This window comes from Mobula hypostoma, chromosome 28 (assembly GCF_963921235.1).
Source record: "Mobula hypostoma chromosome 28, sMobHyp1.1, whole genome shotgun sequence".
NCBI classification, from domain to species: Eukaryota; Metazoa; Chordata; class Chondrichthyes; order Myliobatiformes; family Myliobatidae; genus Mobula; species Mobula hypostoma.
The window spans coordinates 33665422-33684625 of record NC_086124.1 but is presented as its reverse complement, the minus strand read 5'-3'; the positions used below and the strand labels follow the sequence as shown (position 1 = coordinate 33684625).

General features: G+C 45.2%; 1 protein-coding gene across 1 annotated transcript in view; it reads left to right on the top strand.

The window, feature by feature from the left end:
* The window catches only part of LOC134339102 (gastrula zinc finger protein XlCGF26.1-like), a 72985-nt gene extending 55057 nt beyond the window's left edge, over positions 1-17928 (top strand). Inside the window, exon 4 of the mRNA XM_063035410.1 lies at positions 7389-17928. Coding sequence (XP_062891480.1) covers positions 7389-8120 — 732 coding nt within the window. The 3' untranslated portion in view covers positions 8121-17928. The remainder of the gene's footprint in view (positions 1-7388) is intronic.
* Positions 17929-19204: the final 1276 nt, after the last annotated feature.

The following is a 19204-nucleotide window of genomic DNA, read 5'->3' as shown; positions in this document are numbered from 1 at the left end:
AACTTTGAAAACCTGGACCATTAATCACCCATGCCTGCCTCTCTCTCAACCAAGTGTCAGTAATGGCTACAACATCATAGTTCCATGTACTCTAAGTTCACCGCCCTTACCCACAATACTCCTAGCATTAATATGTCAAACTATCCGACTCATCATAACAGTTATTTTGATTTTGTCTTTCAATAGTTTCCCTGACGCATACCTTCTGGTCCAATCCACCCCTTACTGATCTGGTGCTCCAGTTCCAAGCCTTCTGCGAAACTAGTTTAAACTCTCCTAACTTAGATGATCAGACCACAGCTTATGAGTAATTAATGCAGAAAACCAGGTAATTGCAAAGGGTTCACAAACCTCTTCTTGCAAAAAAAAAATGATATTAGTTAAGAAGTTAAGTATTCTTCTTTATTTAAGTAATTCATTATGGATTATATGTACGTATAAATACATGAATTGCATGTGCACGCCTCACTTAAAGTAAAAGACAAGGTTACACCCGAATTTCATTCTCCCATGACTTCCTTGGATTAGTTTAATGTTTGAAAGTTACAAAGCATAATATTGGCAATGAGGTATTTTAAAAAACAAACCAGAGACAGCTACCGACCTGTTGAGAATGCAGTAAGATGTTCAAAACAAAATAAAACACAGAAGGAACGGTCAAGTTATGAATAGCACATTTTTTTAGAAGGGAAGACATGATTGATTGTTTAAAAGAAAGTAAGAAAATGGAAGACTTCATGGGTTTATAAAGAGTGAGTACTGGGTGATAATAATCATTAAAAAAATCAAAAAATGAATGACTATACTGCATTTAATTCATTGATTGATGCATTTGATTACCCAAGAGATAACTGACTCATGGATATTCATGTAATTAAACAGTATTTTGAAGGAAATGAAATAGCCAATGAGAAACAAATGCCAAATTTGCTTAGTCCACTGGGTTTAAAGGCATACAACCAAACCATCAGAAATGAACTTTGCTGCTATTGTAAAAGTGATGCAGGATCACTTAGAACCAAAGCCATTGTTGATTGCAGAACACGTTAGGTTTCATAAGTGGAATCAAAAAGAAGGGGAATCCATTTCAGCGCATGCAGCTGAATTGAAGAGATTGTCTGAACATTGTCAGTTCAGTAATGGGCTTAATAGGAGGGGAAGGCCCCACGTCCTCGGCTTTGCCTGTTGTTTGGCAGCTGGGGGGGGGGTCGAAGCGCTTGGCAGAAAATGGTGCTTGGTGTCGGAGGCTCAAAGTTGTTGGACGGACTCAGAGTCGGCTGCGGTCGGGTGCTTCCAATGCATCGGCGAGTTGTCGACGCTTGGAGGTTCATGGCAGGGAGAGTTTTTCCCTTCTTCCATCTGCGTGAGATGATGGGGCTATCGGGACTTTGAGACTTTCTTTTACCATGCCCATAGTCTGCTCTTTATCAAATTATGGTATTGCTTTGCACTGTTGTAACTATATATTATAATTATATGGTTTTTGTCAGTTTTTAGTCTTGGTTTGTCCTGGGTTTCTGTGATATCATTCTGGAGGAACATTGTATCATTTTTTAATGCATGCATTGCTAAATGACAATAAATGAGGACTGAGTGTCCTCATAATCTTAAAAAAATACAATAAGAGATCATTTAGTTTGTGGTATCTTAAAAGAAAGCATTCAAAAATGACTCCTAACTGAAGCACAGATTACATTTTAAAAAGCAGTGAAAATCATTGTATCAATGGAAACCACTGGCAGGTTTAAAAGCAAAGTTTGCAGAAAATGCAACAAAGTAGGACACATACAAAGAGCATATTGGACAAACAAAAGTAAATGGTCTGCACAGGGAAGAGAAAAAGCTAAAATGTCAAGGTGCAGTTTTTAAAAGAGCACTAATCTGTATGCTGTAGGTGAACTATATGATAATGATAAGAGTGATACAGGACTGTGTAGCCTTGCAATTCACAGTGTGAAAATTAACAATAGACAACCAATATGGCTTATGTTCAGAAGTGTATGGCAAATTAATTAAAATGGAATTGTACACCAGCTCAGCTGTTTCAGACACACCACAAAATGAGCTTCAACAGTATTTCCAAGATACCTATCTGAATTCTGCAGATATCCAACTAATACTGGAGAACAAGATAACTCCTGTGAGAATGACATTTATAACTGTGAAATACAACAACCAATAAGCCACCTCATGCTTTTATGTGGTAAAAACAGGAGGATCAGCATTGTTGGGGGTGAGATTGGCTGAGACAACTACAACTTGATTGAAGATCCATCCACAATTTGAATCCACATCCCTCACAATAAAGTCAGCTGAAAGTGAATTAAGAAGGGTACTGGATGATGCTACAACTGTCTCCATGCTGTCCACCATGAAGAGAGAACAAACAGGTGTTGGTGCCAATCTCTGTGTCTGATTGGAAATCATATCGGACCAAGAAGGGTTCATGCTGCTCATGAAAGTGTCAAAAGCAGTGGCCCAACTACAACAGTTTTTGTAGGCAACATTATCTGAGAAAGCCTCTGATATGTAAATCAAGCAGCTACTTGCAAAATGTGGCTTAGTTTTAAACTGGAAGAGAGTTCAAGGAGCATCGGGAAAATTGAAAGTATTTGGCTTTTGTGAATATAAAGAACCAGAATCTACTCTGTGTGCAGCACAGTTATTGAATGAACTTCAAGTGGGAGACAAAAAGCTGCTTTTAAAAGTATATGCCAAGACCAAGTCCCAACTGGATAAATGGAAGGCCAAAAAGAAAGCAGCCTATGAAGGTACGAAAACAGAGGATTCTTCAAACGATGTTGTGGATGAGGAAACCAAAAGGAGAGAGCAGATCCTAAAGGGAGCAATTGAAGGATATAAAGAGTATACTCCAGTCAACTTAATGCTCCTTCCCAAGATCAAACTGAACATACCAGAAGAAGAAAAAGGAAGAAAAAGGAAAGTGGCTACCACAGTCAGAACCACTTCCTGCAGTTTCCTGAAAAGAAAATCCTGTCTGACAAATCTACTACAATTTTTTGAGGAAATTACAAGCAGGGTAGACAAAGGAGATGCCTACATGGATTTTCAGAAGGTGTTTGACAAGGTGCCTCACATGAGCCTGCCAAGCAAGATAAGAGCCCATGGAATTACAGGGGAGTTACGAGCGTGGGTGGTGCATTGGCTGGTCGGCAGAACCAGTGGTGTTCTGGGACCTCTTCCTCTTTGTGATTTTTATAAATGACCTGAATGAGGAAGTAGAGGGATGGGTTAGTAAGTTTGCTGATGACACAAAAGTTGGGGGTGTTGTGGATAATCTGGAGGGTTGTCAGAGGTTACACCGGGACATTGATAGGATGCAGAACTGGGCTGAGAAGTGGCAGATGGAGTTCAACCCGGATAAGTGTGAAGTAGTTCATTTCCGTAGGCCGAATTTGAAGACAGAATATAATACTAATGGCAGTGTGGAGGATCAATGAGATCTTGGGGTTTGTGTCCGTAGGACACTCAAAGCTACTGCGCAGTTTGACAGTGTTGTTAAGAAGGCATATGGTGTGTTGGCCTTCATCAACCATGGGATTGAGTTCAAGAGCCGTGAGGTAATGTTGCAGCTATATAAGACCTTAGTTAGACCCCACTTGGAGTACTGTGCTCAGTTTTGGTCACCTCACAACAGGAAGGATGTGGATAGTCTAGAGAGAGTGCAGAAGAGATTTACAAGGATGTTGCCTGTTTGGGGAGCATGCCTTATGAGAATAGGTTGAATGAACTTGGCCTTTTCTCCTTGAAGCGAAGGAAGATGAGAGGTGACCCAATAGAGGTGTATAAGATGATGAGAGGCATTGATCGTGTGGATAGTCAGAGGCTTTTTCCCCAGGGCTGAAATAGCTAACACGAGGGGGGCATACAACTGTACAAGACATTGGTGTGATTACCTGGTGTACAGTTCTGGTCTCGGAGCTATAGGAAGAATATTGCTCAGCTGGAAACAGTGTAGAAAAGATTCTCAATGATGTTACCAGGAGTGGAGAGCTTGAGTTATAAAGAAAGGCTGGAAAGGTTATCGATTTTCCCTGGAGCAGAGGAGTTTAGAGTGTGACCTTGTAGATGCAGCCTGACGTTCAGAGTTCCTCCAGCACTTTGTGTGTTTTCTTCAATATTTCCTTGGAATGCGGGAGGGTGAGGGGTGATCATGGAGAAAATCATTAGATGTATAAATCAGGTGGATGGACACCATCTTTTCCCCAGGGTAGCAGATACTTGTGGAGATCTTGGCCGGAGACCCTACACGGTGTTTAGACTGTTTATTCTTCCACCTGACCGGCTGAATTTCTCCCGCACTTTGTATGTGTTGCTCTATATTGTCACCATCTGCACAATCCCTTGTGTTTTATATCTGTAATTTGTGAGTAGGCTGGACATTTGACACAATGCCTGATGCTCTTGAGTACATTGTTTGTGAGAGCTGCTGAGTTTTCTACACAAACATATTGACTGTTTTTGAGGCATGTACTTTATACTCTATTGTCGCCAAACAATTGATACTAGAACGTACAATCATCACAGCGATATTTGATTCTGCGCTTCACACTCCCTGGATTACAGATATTAAATATTAAAAATAGTTTAAATTAGTAAATATTAAAAATTTAAATTATAAATCATAAATAGAAAATAGAAAAATGGGAAGTAAAACCGAGAGGCAGGTCCGGATATTTGGAGGGTATGGCCCAGATCCGGGTCAGGATCCGTTCAGCAGTCTTATCACAGTTGGAAAGAAGCTGTTCCCAAATCTGGCCGTACGAGTCTTCAAGCTCCTGAGCCTTCTCCCGGAGGGAAGAGGGACGAAAAGTGTGTTGGCTGGGTGGGTCGTGTCCTTGATTATCCTGGCAACACTGCTCCGACAGCATGTGGTGTAAAGTGAGTCCAAAGACGGAAGATTGGTTTGTGTGATGTGCTGCGCCGTGTTCACCATCTTCTGCAGCTTCATTCGGTCTTGGACAGGACAACTTCCATACCAGGTTGTGATGCACCCTAGAAGAATGCTTTCTATGGTGCATCTATAAAAATGAGTGAGGGTTTTAGGGGACAGGCCAAATTTCTTTAGTTTTCTCAGGCAGTAAAGGCGCTGGTGGGCCTTCCTGGCAGTGGACTCTGCTTGGTGAGGAACCTGTGCATGCAGACCCAATTAACCGCGCCTCGCCATTACGAGCTTCACCATTCGCCCTAGGTGACCCAGCGATCAAATGCGCATGCGTAAAGGTCGCAGACGGTCCCCAGCAGTGCGCATGCGCTCGGTGGACCAAAAAAAGTCTGGTGAGAATCGGCCGCAGGTAGGAGCGGGGTTACAGGGTGAGTTCTTTATCAGCACCGGCGTTCGCACCCTGACTAAGGGTTTGCTGAGAGCTGCGGACACACTGTAGCCCCGCACTCCGGGACGTTCCCGGTCATCTCCATCTCTCTCAGCCCCACAATCCGTCCCCAGGCCCCGGGAGCTTTCCGCCGTTGAGCGAAGGTGCGCCATTTTGTAGCGCATGCGCAGCGCTGGGACAGTTAGTGACGAATAGACGGATCTCTCGTTCGTGGGGCTTCTGGGTACTGGGGCAGCCATTGGTGACATTGCCAGTGCTTTCCCACCAGTCTGTAAGGTGTGTTTGGGAGGACAGGCAGAGGAAATGGGAGCGGAACCAAAATATAATTCCGAGTTAATCTCGGACGAAGACGCTACCTTCCAGTCAATGAAAATGTCCGTTAGTGTTGCAAGGAAAGAAAGAACAAAATCCTTCCATCAGCTTTAGTTCTTGAGAAAATCACCTTTGTTCTACCTCCTCATGTCCTGGCCCTTTCTCCCATGTTTTGTACCGTTTTCTCTGGGTACTTAATCACATCAAGCACCTTTGGCCCGACTAACAAGTGACCTGGAGCTTTCACATCACAAAAGTGCCACCCTCTAATGAGAAAGACTACTACCCTCCCCTTCATATCATTGGCTTTGCCATCAATGAGTCCCCCACCGTCAATCACCTGATGGGGTGTGAGGGAGTAAGGTAATAAGAAAGTCTCCAGGATCTTTCTCATGCTGTGGGATATGACCAGAAATTACAATAATACTAATGGAGAGAAACAAACTGAGCCTAGACACAGATTGAATACAGACAGAAATGGTCCATTCTGAAACAGACAGGAGGACTGTGAGAGAATTTGATGGTCAGTCTGGATGCTTGTTCCATGTCTAGTTAGAAGATGCAGTGTTGTTCTGCCAACTTGGGTTGAACCTCGCTGTCACAGTGTGATGTCAGAGCTCACCATAGCGACTACAATTATCTCATTCGAAATCCTGACCTTCACCCATTGATGTCTTTTGTAAATCTTTTTGCAGGTTAAGAACGGCAAAGAACTTGTGTATGGGAATATCAAACAACAACATATCAGACTTGTTGCCTCTGTCCAGATACTTAAGGTGCGACCAGATATTTCCTTTGTAACACCAACGTACCTGTTCTGGATTCTTAGAGATGAAGAAGTATCTCATCCCAGCTGGAAAGGTGCTTTGTGTTTGAAATTAATTTTTCTGTTGTAACTTAGTGAAATCAATTGGAACCCGAATGCTAAGAACTCGCCAGTGTTTGTTCACTAGAGATCAGGTCTTCACCTGCATTGATTTTGTGAAGGATTCACTACGTCTGACTTGATGAACTGCCAGATAATGGCAATATCATTCTCTTTCTCTCAGTGTGGGAATGGATTCACTCACTCAGCTGATCCACAGACACAACAGTGAGTTCACCGTTGGGAGAGGCCATTCTGTGTCTGAGAGAGGATCTACTCAGTCATCCAGCCTGGAGATACATCAGGAAGCTCACACCATAGTGAGATCGTTCACCTGTTCTGTCTGTGGGAAGTGATTCATTCCGTCATCCAAGCTGAAGATACATCAGAAAATTCACACCAGCAAGAAGCCATTCACCTGCTCTGTATGTGGAAGAGATTCACTCACTCAGCCCTCCCACAGACACACCAGTGAGTTCACAAGGAAGAGGGACCGTTCATTTGTGGTGTGTGTGGGAGGAGATTCACTCAGCTATCTGACAACAAACTCACACTGGTGAGAGACCGTTTACCTGCTCAGAAGGTGGAAAGGGATTAATTCACTCATCCCAAATACAGACATACCAGTCAGTTCACACTGGGAAGAGGCCATTCACTTGCTCAGACTTGTGAGAAGGGATTCACTCGATCCTCTGACCTGTTTGGCACACCAGTAACTTCATACCGGGGAGATGCCATTCACCTGTTCAGACTGTGGGAAGACATTTACTCGGTCCTACCAAATGAAGGTCCATCAGCGAGTTCACACTGGGGAGAGGCCGTTCATCTGCTCTGTGTGTAGGAAGGGATTCACTCAGTCATCCCACCTACAAACTCACCAGCGAGTCCACACTGGGGAGAGGCCATTCACCTGCTCAGACTGCGGGAAGGGATTCACTCACTCATCCCACCTACAGACACACCAGTCGGTTCACACTGGGGAGAGGCCATTCACCTGCTCAGACTGTGGGAAGGGATTCATTCGGTCATCTGACCTATTGGCACACCAATCAGTGCACAATGGGGAGAGACCGTTCACCTGCTCAGACTGTTGGAAGGCATTCACTTCATCATCTCAACTGAAGGTACATCAGCGAGTTCACACTGGGGAGAGGCCATTCATCTGCTCAGACTGTGGGAGGGGATTTACTCGGTCATCTCAACTAAAGACACATCAGCAAGTTCACACTGGAGAGAGGCCATTTACCTGTTCTGTGTGTGGGAAGGGATTCACTCAGTCATCTAGCCTACAGACACACCAGTCAGTTCATACTGGGGAGAGGCCATTCAGGTGCTCAGACTGTGGTAAGAGATTTTCTCGGTCGTCTCAACTAAAGCTGCACCAGCGAGTCCACGCTGGGGAGTGGCCATTCACCTGTTCAGACTGTGGGAAGGGATTCACTCAATCGTCTCACCTACTGGCACACCAGCGAATTCACACGGGAGAGAGGCCATTCATCTGTTCTGCCTGTGGGAAGAGGTTCACTCAGTCATCTCAACTGAAGGTACATCAGCGTGTTCACGCTGGGGAGAGACCATTCACCTGCTAAGTCTATGGGAAGAGATTTCCTCAGTCATCGCAACTGAAGGTATATTCGCGAGTTCACACTCAGAGGCTCCACACGTGTCCTGTGTGATCAAAGAGGTTTCCTTGGTCATCCCACCTGCTGACAAATCACCGAGTTCACACAGGGGAGACAGTTTAAATAACTCTTGCTGAATTTTTGACCATCACCTTTGGTAAATCCATTTGTAAGTTCAAGAGTTACTGTTGGTGTCAGTTTCCGCAGTTACTGCACCTGAAACACCCTGGTCACTGGGTACGGGAGGGGTTTGTTCTGATGATGTTAGCCATTAATTGGACTGGAGTTAAATTAGTTCTATTTTAAATCTCGTGTCTCAGGTCCTTACTGACTCTGCAGCACACTCAATGTACAGTAGAGAGGCCAGTCAGCCTCTCTGGTCCCCACCGTGTTTTAGTTCCGTCTGCTCCCATCACCCGGTAGTGGTTTTTTTCTCTCTGTGTTCTCTCAGCTTGTCCTTAAATCCATTCCTGCTGCTCACCTCCAGCTGCCCCTCTAGTGACAGGTTCCAAATGGTCAGCACTCTGGATAAAGTGTGATCAACTGGTCTGTGACAACTTGCACTCGTTCTTCCTTCAAACTTTATTTCCTTGTGCCCAAGGGCAACAGTCCAGCCCCTGTCACTGAACTGCTCTGAAACTTCTGCCTAGAATTGTCAATATTGTGTGGATATTGACCAATTGATATCTTGTGTAGCATCTAATCCCTTCTTTACATAAGTAGAATGCCAATCATGATACATTCTTACAGGTAGTAAAATCCAACAAACCTACATGCAAGTTACTCGTTTACTTGCATTAATCTGATCTGAAGCAGCCAATTAGATGTTAGTTTTAGTTAGAGTTACTGTCCAATGGGAAGTGTGTGTTTCTCACTACTTCATCGAGATCTTTATCTCCTGATGGCCAGCTCCTGCCCTTGGTGTCCATGCTGTGAAAAGAGGAGCTATTCCAAGGAGCTTGCTCTGTACAGCCGCACACCTTGCCCAACGATGGAAACGTTCCTTCATTTGCTGTCTGACTTCCTGCAGACAGAAGAAGCAGGATCTCGGATATCCCCTGTCCCTTAATCATCACGGCTGGGAGGCATTGAACTCTTATTTCCAGCTCTTTTCAACACTCTGGTCCATTTTGGCAGTTAACAATTGCCACGGAAACTGGTTTATTATCACCGACATATGTTGTGAATTTTTAAAAAATTTCCTACAACAGTACAGTTCAAAAATAAAATAATTACTCTATCACAAAAATAAATAAGTAAATATTGCGAGAGGGGAATAGTGAGATGGTGTTCATGGACCGTTCAGAAATCTGATGGCGGAGGGGCAAAACTGTTTCTAAATTGATGGTGAGTCTTGTACCTGCTCCCGGATGAGAAGAGACTATGTTCTGGATTTGGGTCCTTAACGATAGATACTGCCTGCTTGAGGTACAGCTTCCTGATGGCAGCGCGTCTGGGCTGCCCTGAGGTTGCTACCATCAGGGATCAGCGCCTGGTTGGTGGGCTGTGGGTTTGCGTACGGTGTCGATGTGGTGAGGAGGGAATCGGATCCAGGGGAGCGTGGCAATGAATGAAACAGTATCGAGATCCGAATGCTTCTCAGTGAAACCTGTTCCACACCAATCCTGCACCTCATCCATTCTTCCACCCCTCTTTCTGTCTCTGCCTTGTTCTACTCTCAGGTTAGTTACAATCTTCCCCCTCTCTTCGTCTCTGAGTCCTACCCTTCCCTCCTTCCCACCCCCATCCTGTCTCTGCCTCGTCCAGTTCTCTTGTGGTGTTACAACTTCCATCTCTCACTGCAGGCTTGAGTCTTCCCCCTTACCCATCCCATACAATATCCAGCTTGCCTTATTCTCCTGTCAGGGTTACTACCATCCCCAATCTCTGTCCTTGAGTTGCTATCTTCCCTCCTACCCACTAGCATCTGGTTTCTGACTCATCCTTGTCTCCCTTCAGTGTTAACACCTTCTGTCTGTATCTCCATCTGTTCAGTCCCTCTGACTCATCATCCCCTCTGGTTCATCCTATACTCCCATCAGTGTTACCACTTTCCCCTTCTCTCCATTCCTGAATCCCACCCTTCCCTTGGACCCATCACCATCCCGTCTCTGCCTTGTCCTATTCTCCCGAGGGTGTTACCACCTCCCCCTCTCCCTGTCTCCAAGTCACCCCCCTTCTCTCACATCCACCCCATCCTCTCTCTGCCACATCTTATTCTCCTGTTGGCGTTACCATCTTCCCCTTCTCTCTGTCCTTGGCCCCTTCTTTGTGACCCACCATGACGCCTCCAGTTCATCCTAATATCCCGTCCTCCCCCCCCCCCCATCTCTGAGTCACCCCTTTCCCTTCCTACCCATCCCATTCAGTCTCTGGCTCATCCTGCTCTCGAGGTTGGCATTACCACCATCCCCCTCTCTGTACCCTTGGGTCACAGTCTTCCTACCCGCCCCATTTCTTCTCTGTCTCATCCTGTTCTCCCATTGGTGTTACCACCTTCAACCCTCTATCTGACCCTGAGTCTCTTCGTTCCTGCCGACCCACCACCATGCCATCTTAAGCTTGTCCCATTTTCTCATTGGTGGTACGAAGTGCTCCCTCTTTCTTTCCAAGTCACCCCTTCACTCCGACTCACTGCCATCCCGTCTCTAAGTCATCCTATTCTCCTATTGGTGCTTCCACCATCGCTCTCACTCCATCCCTGAGCTGTCCCCTTCTCTCTGAACCACCCCATGCTGTCTCCGGCTCATCCTAATCTCACGTCTGTATCACCACCTTCCCCCTCTCTCTGTCCCGAGTCGCACCCTTCCTTCCTGCCGACCCCCATCCTGTCTCTGGCTCGCCCTATTCCCGTGTTGATGTGACTACCTTCCCCCTTTCTCCATCCCCAAGTCTTCTTTCCTACCCACCCCTATCCCTCACACCCACCCTTATCCCTGTTCTGTCTTGTCTTATTCTCCCATCTGTGTTACCACTTTTCCCCCCTCCATCCCTGAGTCAACCCACCCCCATCCCATTCTTTAGCTCGTCCAATTCTAACATTGGTTAGAACATTGGCTCTAACTTTCCTCTCCGTCCTGGTGTTGCCCATTTCTCTCTGACCCAGCCCATGCTGTCTCCAGCTCATCCTTGCTTCCCCCTCTCTCTGTCTCTGAGCCGCCCTTTCCTTTCCAGCCAGCCCCATTTCCATCTCTGGTTCATCTTACTGTCAGATTAGTTCTACCACCTTCCTCGTCTCTCCAGCCCTGTCGCCCCCTTCCCTCCTACCTATTCCATCCCATCTCTGCCATCAGCGTTACCACTCTCCCCCCCCACCCCCGTGTCCCTGAGTTCCACCCTACCCTCCTACCCACTTGCATCCTGCTTTGAGTCACTCCCTTGCCTCTGATCCACCACCATTCCATCTGGCTCATACCATATTCCTGACAGTTACCACTTTCCCCTTTCTGTCTCTGTGTTGGCCCCTTCTCTTGGACCCACCTCATGCCATCGCCAGTTCATCCTAATCTCCTGTCTGTATCACCACCTTTCCTCTCTCTCTCTACCTGAGCTCCCTTCCCTCCTACCCACTACCATTTCTGTGTTGTTCTATTCTCCCGCTGTTACAACTTTTGCCTGTCTTTCTGTCCATGGGTCACTCCCTTCCCTCCTACCTCCACACATCCCATCTCTGACTTGTCCTCTTCTACCGTCAGTGTCACCTCTTTCCCCCTCTCCATTGCTGTGAGCCTCCCTCTCGACCTGTTTTCTTGTCTGTGTTTCCTCTCCCTCCAAACTTGAGTCGCCTCCTGCTCTCCTGCCCATCCCATTCCGTCTCTGACTCATCCTATTCACCTGTCAGTGTTACCACCTTCACCGTCCCTCCATCCTAGTGTTGCCCCCTTCCCACCATCATCCTGTCTCGGGCTTTTCCTGTTCTCCCACCTGTATCAGCACCCTCCCCCTCTCTCCATCTTGGAGACTACACCTTCCCTCTGACCCACACTCATCCCATCTCTGGTTCATACCGTTCTCTATTCGGTGTAACTACTTCGCAAGCTCCCTCTGTCCCTGAGTCAAACCCTTCCCTCCAACTCTGCCTAATCCTCTCTCTGACTCACTCTATTCTCCCATCTGTGTTACAACTTTCCCCCCTCTCTCCCTGTCCCTGAGTCAGCCCCTACCCTCCTACCCACCCCATCTCGCTTCCGGGTCATCTTATTCTCCCATCAGTGTTACCACTCTCCCCCCTCTCTCTGTCCCTGTCACCCTTCCATCCAACACTCTCACTTCTCATCTCTGCCTTGTCATATTCTGTCCCTGAGACACCTCTTTCCCTCCTACCCACCACCATCCCGTCTCTGTCTCATCCTGTTCTCTTGTTGGTGTTACCACTTTTCCCCCCTCTCTCCATCCCTGACTCGCCTTTTTCCCTCCTACCCACTGGCATCTGACTGTTTCATTCTATTCTCCCATTGGTGTTACCACCTCCCCCTCTCTGTCTCTGAGTACCCCCTTCTCCCTGACCCACCCCCATCCCATCTCTAACGTCCTATTTTCCCATCAGTGGCAGCAGTTAACTCCCTCTCTCTGCCCCTGGGTTACCCACTTACATCTGACCTTCTCTCTTCTCACTTCTGGCTCATCATGTTCTCCCGTCAGCGTTGCTACCCTCCCCTTCTCTCCACCCCTGATTCACCCCTTACTTCCTACCCACCCCCATCTCATCTCTAACTCGTCATATTCTCTCGTTGGTGCTATCACCTTCACTACCTCTCCATTCCAGTGTTGCCCCCTTCTCTGCGAGACACGCCCATCTGCCACTTCTTCGCCCATTCTCCTAATTTGTCCAAGACATTCTGCTGCCTTCCTGCGTCCTCAACACGATCTGCACCTCCACCTATCTTCATATCATCCACAACCCTGGCCATAAATCCATCAATTCCATTTTCCAAATTATTGACATATAACATAAAAAGAAGTGGTCCCAACACCGACCACTGCAGAATACCACTAGTTACTAGCAGCCAAACAGAAAAGAGTCCCTTTATTCCCACTCTTTGTCTCCTGCCAGTCAGCCAATGCTCTATCCATGTTAGTATCTTTCTTGCAATACCATGGGTTCGTAACTTGTTAAGCATCCTTATGTGCAACACTTTGTTAAAGACCTTCTGAAAATCCAAGTACACAACATCCACTTTTGTCTCCTTTGTCTATCCTGCTTGTTACTTCTTCAAAGAATTCCAACAGATTTGTCAGTAAAGAATTTCCTTTAAGAAAACTATCCTGACTTGAGCATACTTTATCATGTGCCTCCAAGTACCCTGAAACCACACCCTTAGCAATCGACTCTAACATAAGATCATAAGACATAGGAGCCGAATTAGGCTATTCAGCCCATCGAGTGTGTTCCACCATTCCATCATGGCTGATTCCGGACACTCAACCCCATACACCTGCCTTCTCGACATAACCTTTGATGCCCTGACCGATCAACTTCTGCCTTAAATATACACACTGACTTGCCCAATGCAGTCTGTGGCAGAACGTTCCACAGATTTACTCTCTGGCTAAAAAAATTCCATCTGCCACTTTTTTGTCCATTCTTCCAATTTCCTGCTGCAATCACATTGCTTCCTCAGCACTACCTAATGCTCTTCGTATCATCACCAAACTTTGCCACAAAACCATCAATTCCATTATCTAAATCATTGACAAACAATGAAAAGCAGCGGCCCCAATACTGATCCCTGAGGAACACCACTAGTCACCAGCAGCCGAACAGATAAGGCCCTGTTTATTCCCACTCACTGCCTCCTGCCTGTCAGCCATTCCACTATCCATGTCAATATCTTTCCTGTAACGCCATAGGATTTTATCTTGTTAAGCAGCCTCGTGTGGCACCTTATCAAACGACCTCTGAAAATCCAAGGCAATGACATCCATTGCCTCTCCTTTGTCCACCCTGCTCGTTACTTCCTTGAGGAACTGTAACAGATTTGTCAGTCAAGATTTCCCTTTTTGAAGACTGGAGTGACATTTTCAATTTTTGAATCCTTTGCAACCATTCCAGAATTCAATGATTATTGAAGGTTCATTACTAATGACACCACAATCCCTTCAGCTACCTCTTCCAGAACCTTGGCGTGTAGTCCATCTGGTCCAGGCGACTTATCTACTTTCAGACCTGTCAATTTCCCAAGCACCTTCTGGCTAGTAATATCAACCAAAAAATATCTGCCGACTGACACTCTTGAACCTCTGGCATAATGATAAAGTCTTAAGGGGATTCTCAGATTCCTGTAAATAATGGTTAAGGCTGAGTCTGTGTATTCTGGTTTGAGAATGGCTGCAGCATGTTTGAGCTCTTTGAAGTGAGATATGTTTAAAAGCTCACAAAACCCACAAAAGGATGTCTCCTGACTTTTCAAAACCTTTTGGTTCCAACAAAAGGCGGTTGCTGATGGACATTAGACAGGACATTCCTTTCTTTATTAAAGCATAAAAATTGGTGGATGTTCTTATCTTTGTAATTAAGTTTTGGCTCCAACAAACCAGGTAGGGCATTCCTTTCTTAATTGAAGTGGCTGGAGTGTCTATCAAACTGATTGTCCTTTTGTATCAATAATCCACTGTCTTGACTGGAATATCTGTTTTTTTGAGGTGATTAAGTGGTCTTTTTCTCGGGCTATCACTGTTACTGAACATGTGACTGTGGGGGTGAGTTAGAAATTGTTTTCTGCATACGTGACAAAGATGGTATAAAAACTCTGTACCTCTGTGACAGAGAGACTTCCGTGGGAGTGCAGAAGGAAGGTTCTGTCTCGTAGCTCACTACTAATAAAGGTGGAAAAGAATCAACTGTGATACTTGTTTCATTACATCAGGTTGATCACCATTAACAATACTGCTAGTGTGTTCGACAGTAAAGACTGATGCAAAATACTTATTCAGTTCATCCTCCATTTCTTCCCCCCAATATTACCTCTCCAGCATCATTTTCCAGCATTCCAATAGCTACTCTAGCCTCTCTTTTACTCTCTATATATCTGAAAAACTTTTTGTATGCTCTTTGATATCCTCCCCCATGGCCTTTTCTTTACCTTCTGTTAGATTTTAAGAATTTTCCAATCCCTTAAGTTCCCTCTAATTTTTGTTCTATTATATGCCCTCTCTTTTTGCTTTTATGTTGGCTTTGAATTACTTTGTCAGTCACGGTTGCACCATCCTACCTTTAGAATACTTCTTCAGGATGTATCTGTCCTGCGTCAGGGTCTCCAGCCATTGCTGATCTGATGACATCCCTGCTAACGTGCTCTTCCAATCAACTTTGGCCAGATCGCTCATGCCTCTGTAATTTCCTTTTTTACACTACAATAAGGTGTAAGAAGGCACTGGTGATGCAATGTTGGCATTTATTTTAAGGGGAATAGAAGTTAATGCTGAGGTTTTATAAGACACTAGTCAGGCCGCACTTGGAGTACTGTCAGCAGTTTTGAGCCCCATATTTCAGAAAGGGTGTGTTGTCATTAGAGAGAGTCAGAGGAGGTTCACAAGGATAATTCCAGGAATGAGTTGCATTTGGCAGCTTTGGGCCTGTACTCACTGGAATTTAGAAGAATGCAGTGGGATCTTCATTGAAACCTACCGAATATTGAAAGGACTAGATAGGGTGGATGTGGAGAGGATGTTTCTGATCGTGGGGGTATCCAGAACTAGAGGGCGCAGCCTCAAAATTGAGGGGTGACCTTTTAGAACAGAGGTAAGGAGGAATTTTCTTAGCCAGAGAGTAGTGAATCTGTGGAATGCTCTGCCACAGACTGCGGTGGAGGCCAAGTCCATGGGTATATTTAAGGCAGAAGTTGATAGTTTCCTCATCAATCAGGGCATCAAAGGATATGGTGAGAAGGCAGGTGTACGGGGTTGAGTAGGATCCGGGATCAGCCATGATGAAATGGCAGAGCAGACTTGATGGACTGAATGGCCTAATTCTGCTCCTGTGTTTAATGGTCATATGCCCAACAACTACGGATTATTGGAAAAAAACAAAACAAAGAAAACTACTAAATAACACTTCATTATAATGATCAATGCTAACAATGGAGAAATGAGTGGTGGCGGAGGCAACAAATGGTCGAGAAAGCGGAGACAGAGGTGGAGGCGAGGTCGAAGCTGAGTCACGGCATCCCGGAGAGTGAATAGAGTCCAGATGTCTGATGGGTTTAAATGCTGGGCCAAATTGAAAAGCTGAGGTTGTCAGGGCCGTAGCTGAGGGATGGGTCACCTCAGCCGGGTTTGCTCAGTTCTGCTTGCTGCTTCGTGTCCTTTTCTCGGCTCTGCTGTGGCAAGCCCCAGCTGCAGTGATGACTGGCTTTGTGGCTTTCATAAAGTTTCAGTTCTGAAGCTATTTCCTTACTTCTATTGTTTGCACTTTTTTCTCCCATTTTGTGCATTGGGTATTGAACGATCTTTTTTATGGGTTCTTTTGAGCTTTCTTTGTTTAGTGGCTGCTCGTAAGGAGATGGATCTCAAGGCTGTATAATGTAGATATACTTTGATAATAAATGTCCTTTGATCTTTGGACATTTAAACTTCAAATACTGATTTTAACTCCTCCCTCTCAAGTTGCAGGGTGAATTCTATCATGTTATGATCACTGGCTCCTAAGGGTTCCTTCACCTTCAGCTCCCTAATCATATCCCGGTTCATTACACATACCCAATCCAGAACAGCTGATCCCCATAGTCTCAACCACAAGTTGCCTAAAAACCTATTTTGAAGGAATTCTACAAATTCTCTCCGCTAGGATCCAGTACCCACCTGATTTTCCCAATCTACCTGCATATTGAAATCCCCCCATGATTATTGGAATCGTGCCTCTTTGACATTACGTTTTTAACTCCTATTGTAATTTGTATCCTACATCCTGGCTACTGTTCAGTTGCCTGTATATAACTCCCACTTGGGTCTTTTCATCCTTGTAGTTTTTTAACTCTATCCTCTGTGACAAGAATACACATAGATTAAGATGTAGCTGTCCTGTGCTGGCACCAGTGGGATCAGCAGTTGGTCTGTCACCTGTCTTCAGGAGAGAGAGAGATAAGGAAAACAATGGAGCAGCATTTGGAGATGTGTAATGAAGGGACGGGAGAGAGAGTAACAGAAGGAGAGAGCTGTCAAGATTGGCACCCCCTTTGAACCCTGAACTGTTTGAAGTGATGGACAGGCGATACCCCAGTAGGGGGATAAAAAGGGACAGGTTCGCCAAGGCAGGACACACACACGACACCCGAGGTAACGAGACCCTGGAAGCGGTGCGTCTCTCACCAGTCAGTGGGAAGTTTTGGAAGGCCAGTTGCGGGACCGGGCCATAGACGCACAGGGTGGAAAGGCACAATCGGCGGGAACCTGGTGTGTGTCCACCCTTGCCTGGGTGCCAGGTTCACCGCAGGGAAACGATCGTATCTGGAAACGGAGGGGTCACGGTCGGTGACCTCAGATGACATCACAAAGGACTCACCCGAAAGCTGACTGCGAAGGTCTGCGTGGAAGCCGTTTTGAATATTCATTCGTTTTTGCTCTCTCTCTCCTTCCCCCACACTGTCCATCGCCACGGCAGCGATTACTGCGAACTGAACTGAACTAAATTGAACTGAACTTTGTGTCACTTTGAAACTGGTCATTTACCCCTAGACAACGATAGAGCTTGATTGATCCTGTTATCTTAATTCTGTGTACATGTATGTTTATCATTGCTGAACTGTTGCATTCATTATCCTTTTGATTAGAGTACTGTGTTGCTTGTTTCTTTATAAAACTTTCTTAGTTCTAGTAATCCAGACTCCAACTGAGCGATCCATTTCTGCTGGTTTGGCAATCCAGTTACGGGGTACGTAACACCTCTTTCTATGAATTTTACCAACAGAGCTACACAACTCCCTCTGCCTACCTGCCTGTCCTTTTGATACAATGTGTATCCTTAGATGTTAAGCTCCCAACTGTAATCTTTTAGCCGCGACTCAGTGATGGCGGAGGGGGCTTGAGCAATCAAAGGCCCTAATTCTGCTCCCATGTCTAATGGTCTTATAAATTTTCTTCTCTTGCACCTCCCTCCCTTTGGAGGAGAAATCAATGGATCTGAATTTTAGAAGCATTGTTTCTATTTAGCACTACAAGTCGACCTTCACTAATCCGACTATCTGTAATCCGGTTCCTTCGATAATGCGGCACTGATTATGCTTAATGTGATCCTTCTGTAATTCGGCATTTTCACTAATCCGGCACTCCTCAGGTCCCAATGGTGCCGGATTAGTCAAGGTCGACCTGTACTGATTGATATTGAATTTCTAGTTATTAAACTCATTTATTCATTAAATGTTGGCACAGCTAGTAGAGCCTCAGGTCCTCTCTGTACACTCTCCCCGTCACAACATGAATTTCCTCTGGGTGTTCTTGTTTCCTCCCACATCCCAGAGATGGCAAATTTGCCACTATAAATTACCTCTAGTGTGCGGGTAAGTGGTACCATCTAGGAGGAGTTTATCAGAATAATAGTTAACACTTTGTAAACACATTTATGGACCTATAGATTGTTTATAAAGTTCTTCAGTTGCAGTATGGGAATGGCATATCAAGGGTCATTAAATCTAGAGTTGAGAAATGGGTTCTGGGTCAGAGAAACCTGGCTAACAAGTTTTTTTCTTTAAGTATTATCGATTTACAATGTCCGGAAAGTGTTAGCTTACTTGTTAGGGTCATACATGTTGTAAAATGTGATGCCAGAATTTCATTCCCAGTTTAACGCTACAAAACTTACACCACTTACAGGTCACTTGTGATGACTTACAGATTATTCAAAATGCAAACACGAGGAAATCTGCAGAAGCACAGTCGACGTTTCGGGCCAAGACCCTTCGTCAGGATTATTCAAAAGACATGTCTCAAACTGAAATTTAATCTATTTGTCATATAATTGTTTATTATATGAATCATTTGTAGTTTTGAGTATGACAGGGCTTTAAGTTGCAGCTTCAGCATGAACAGTAGTTGAATATTGCAATCTGTCAGATATA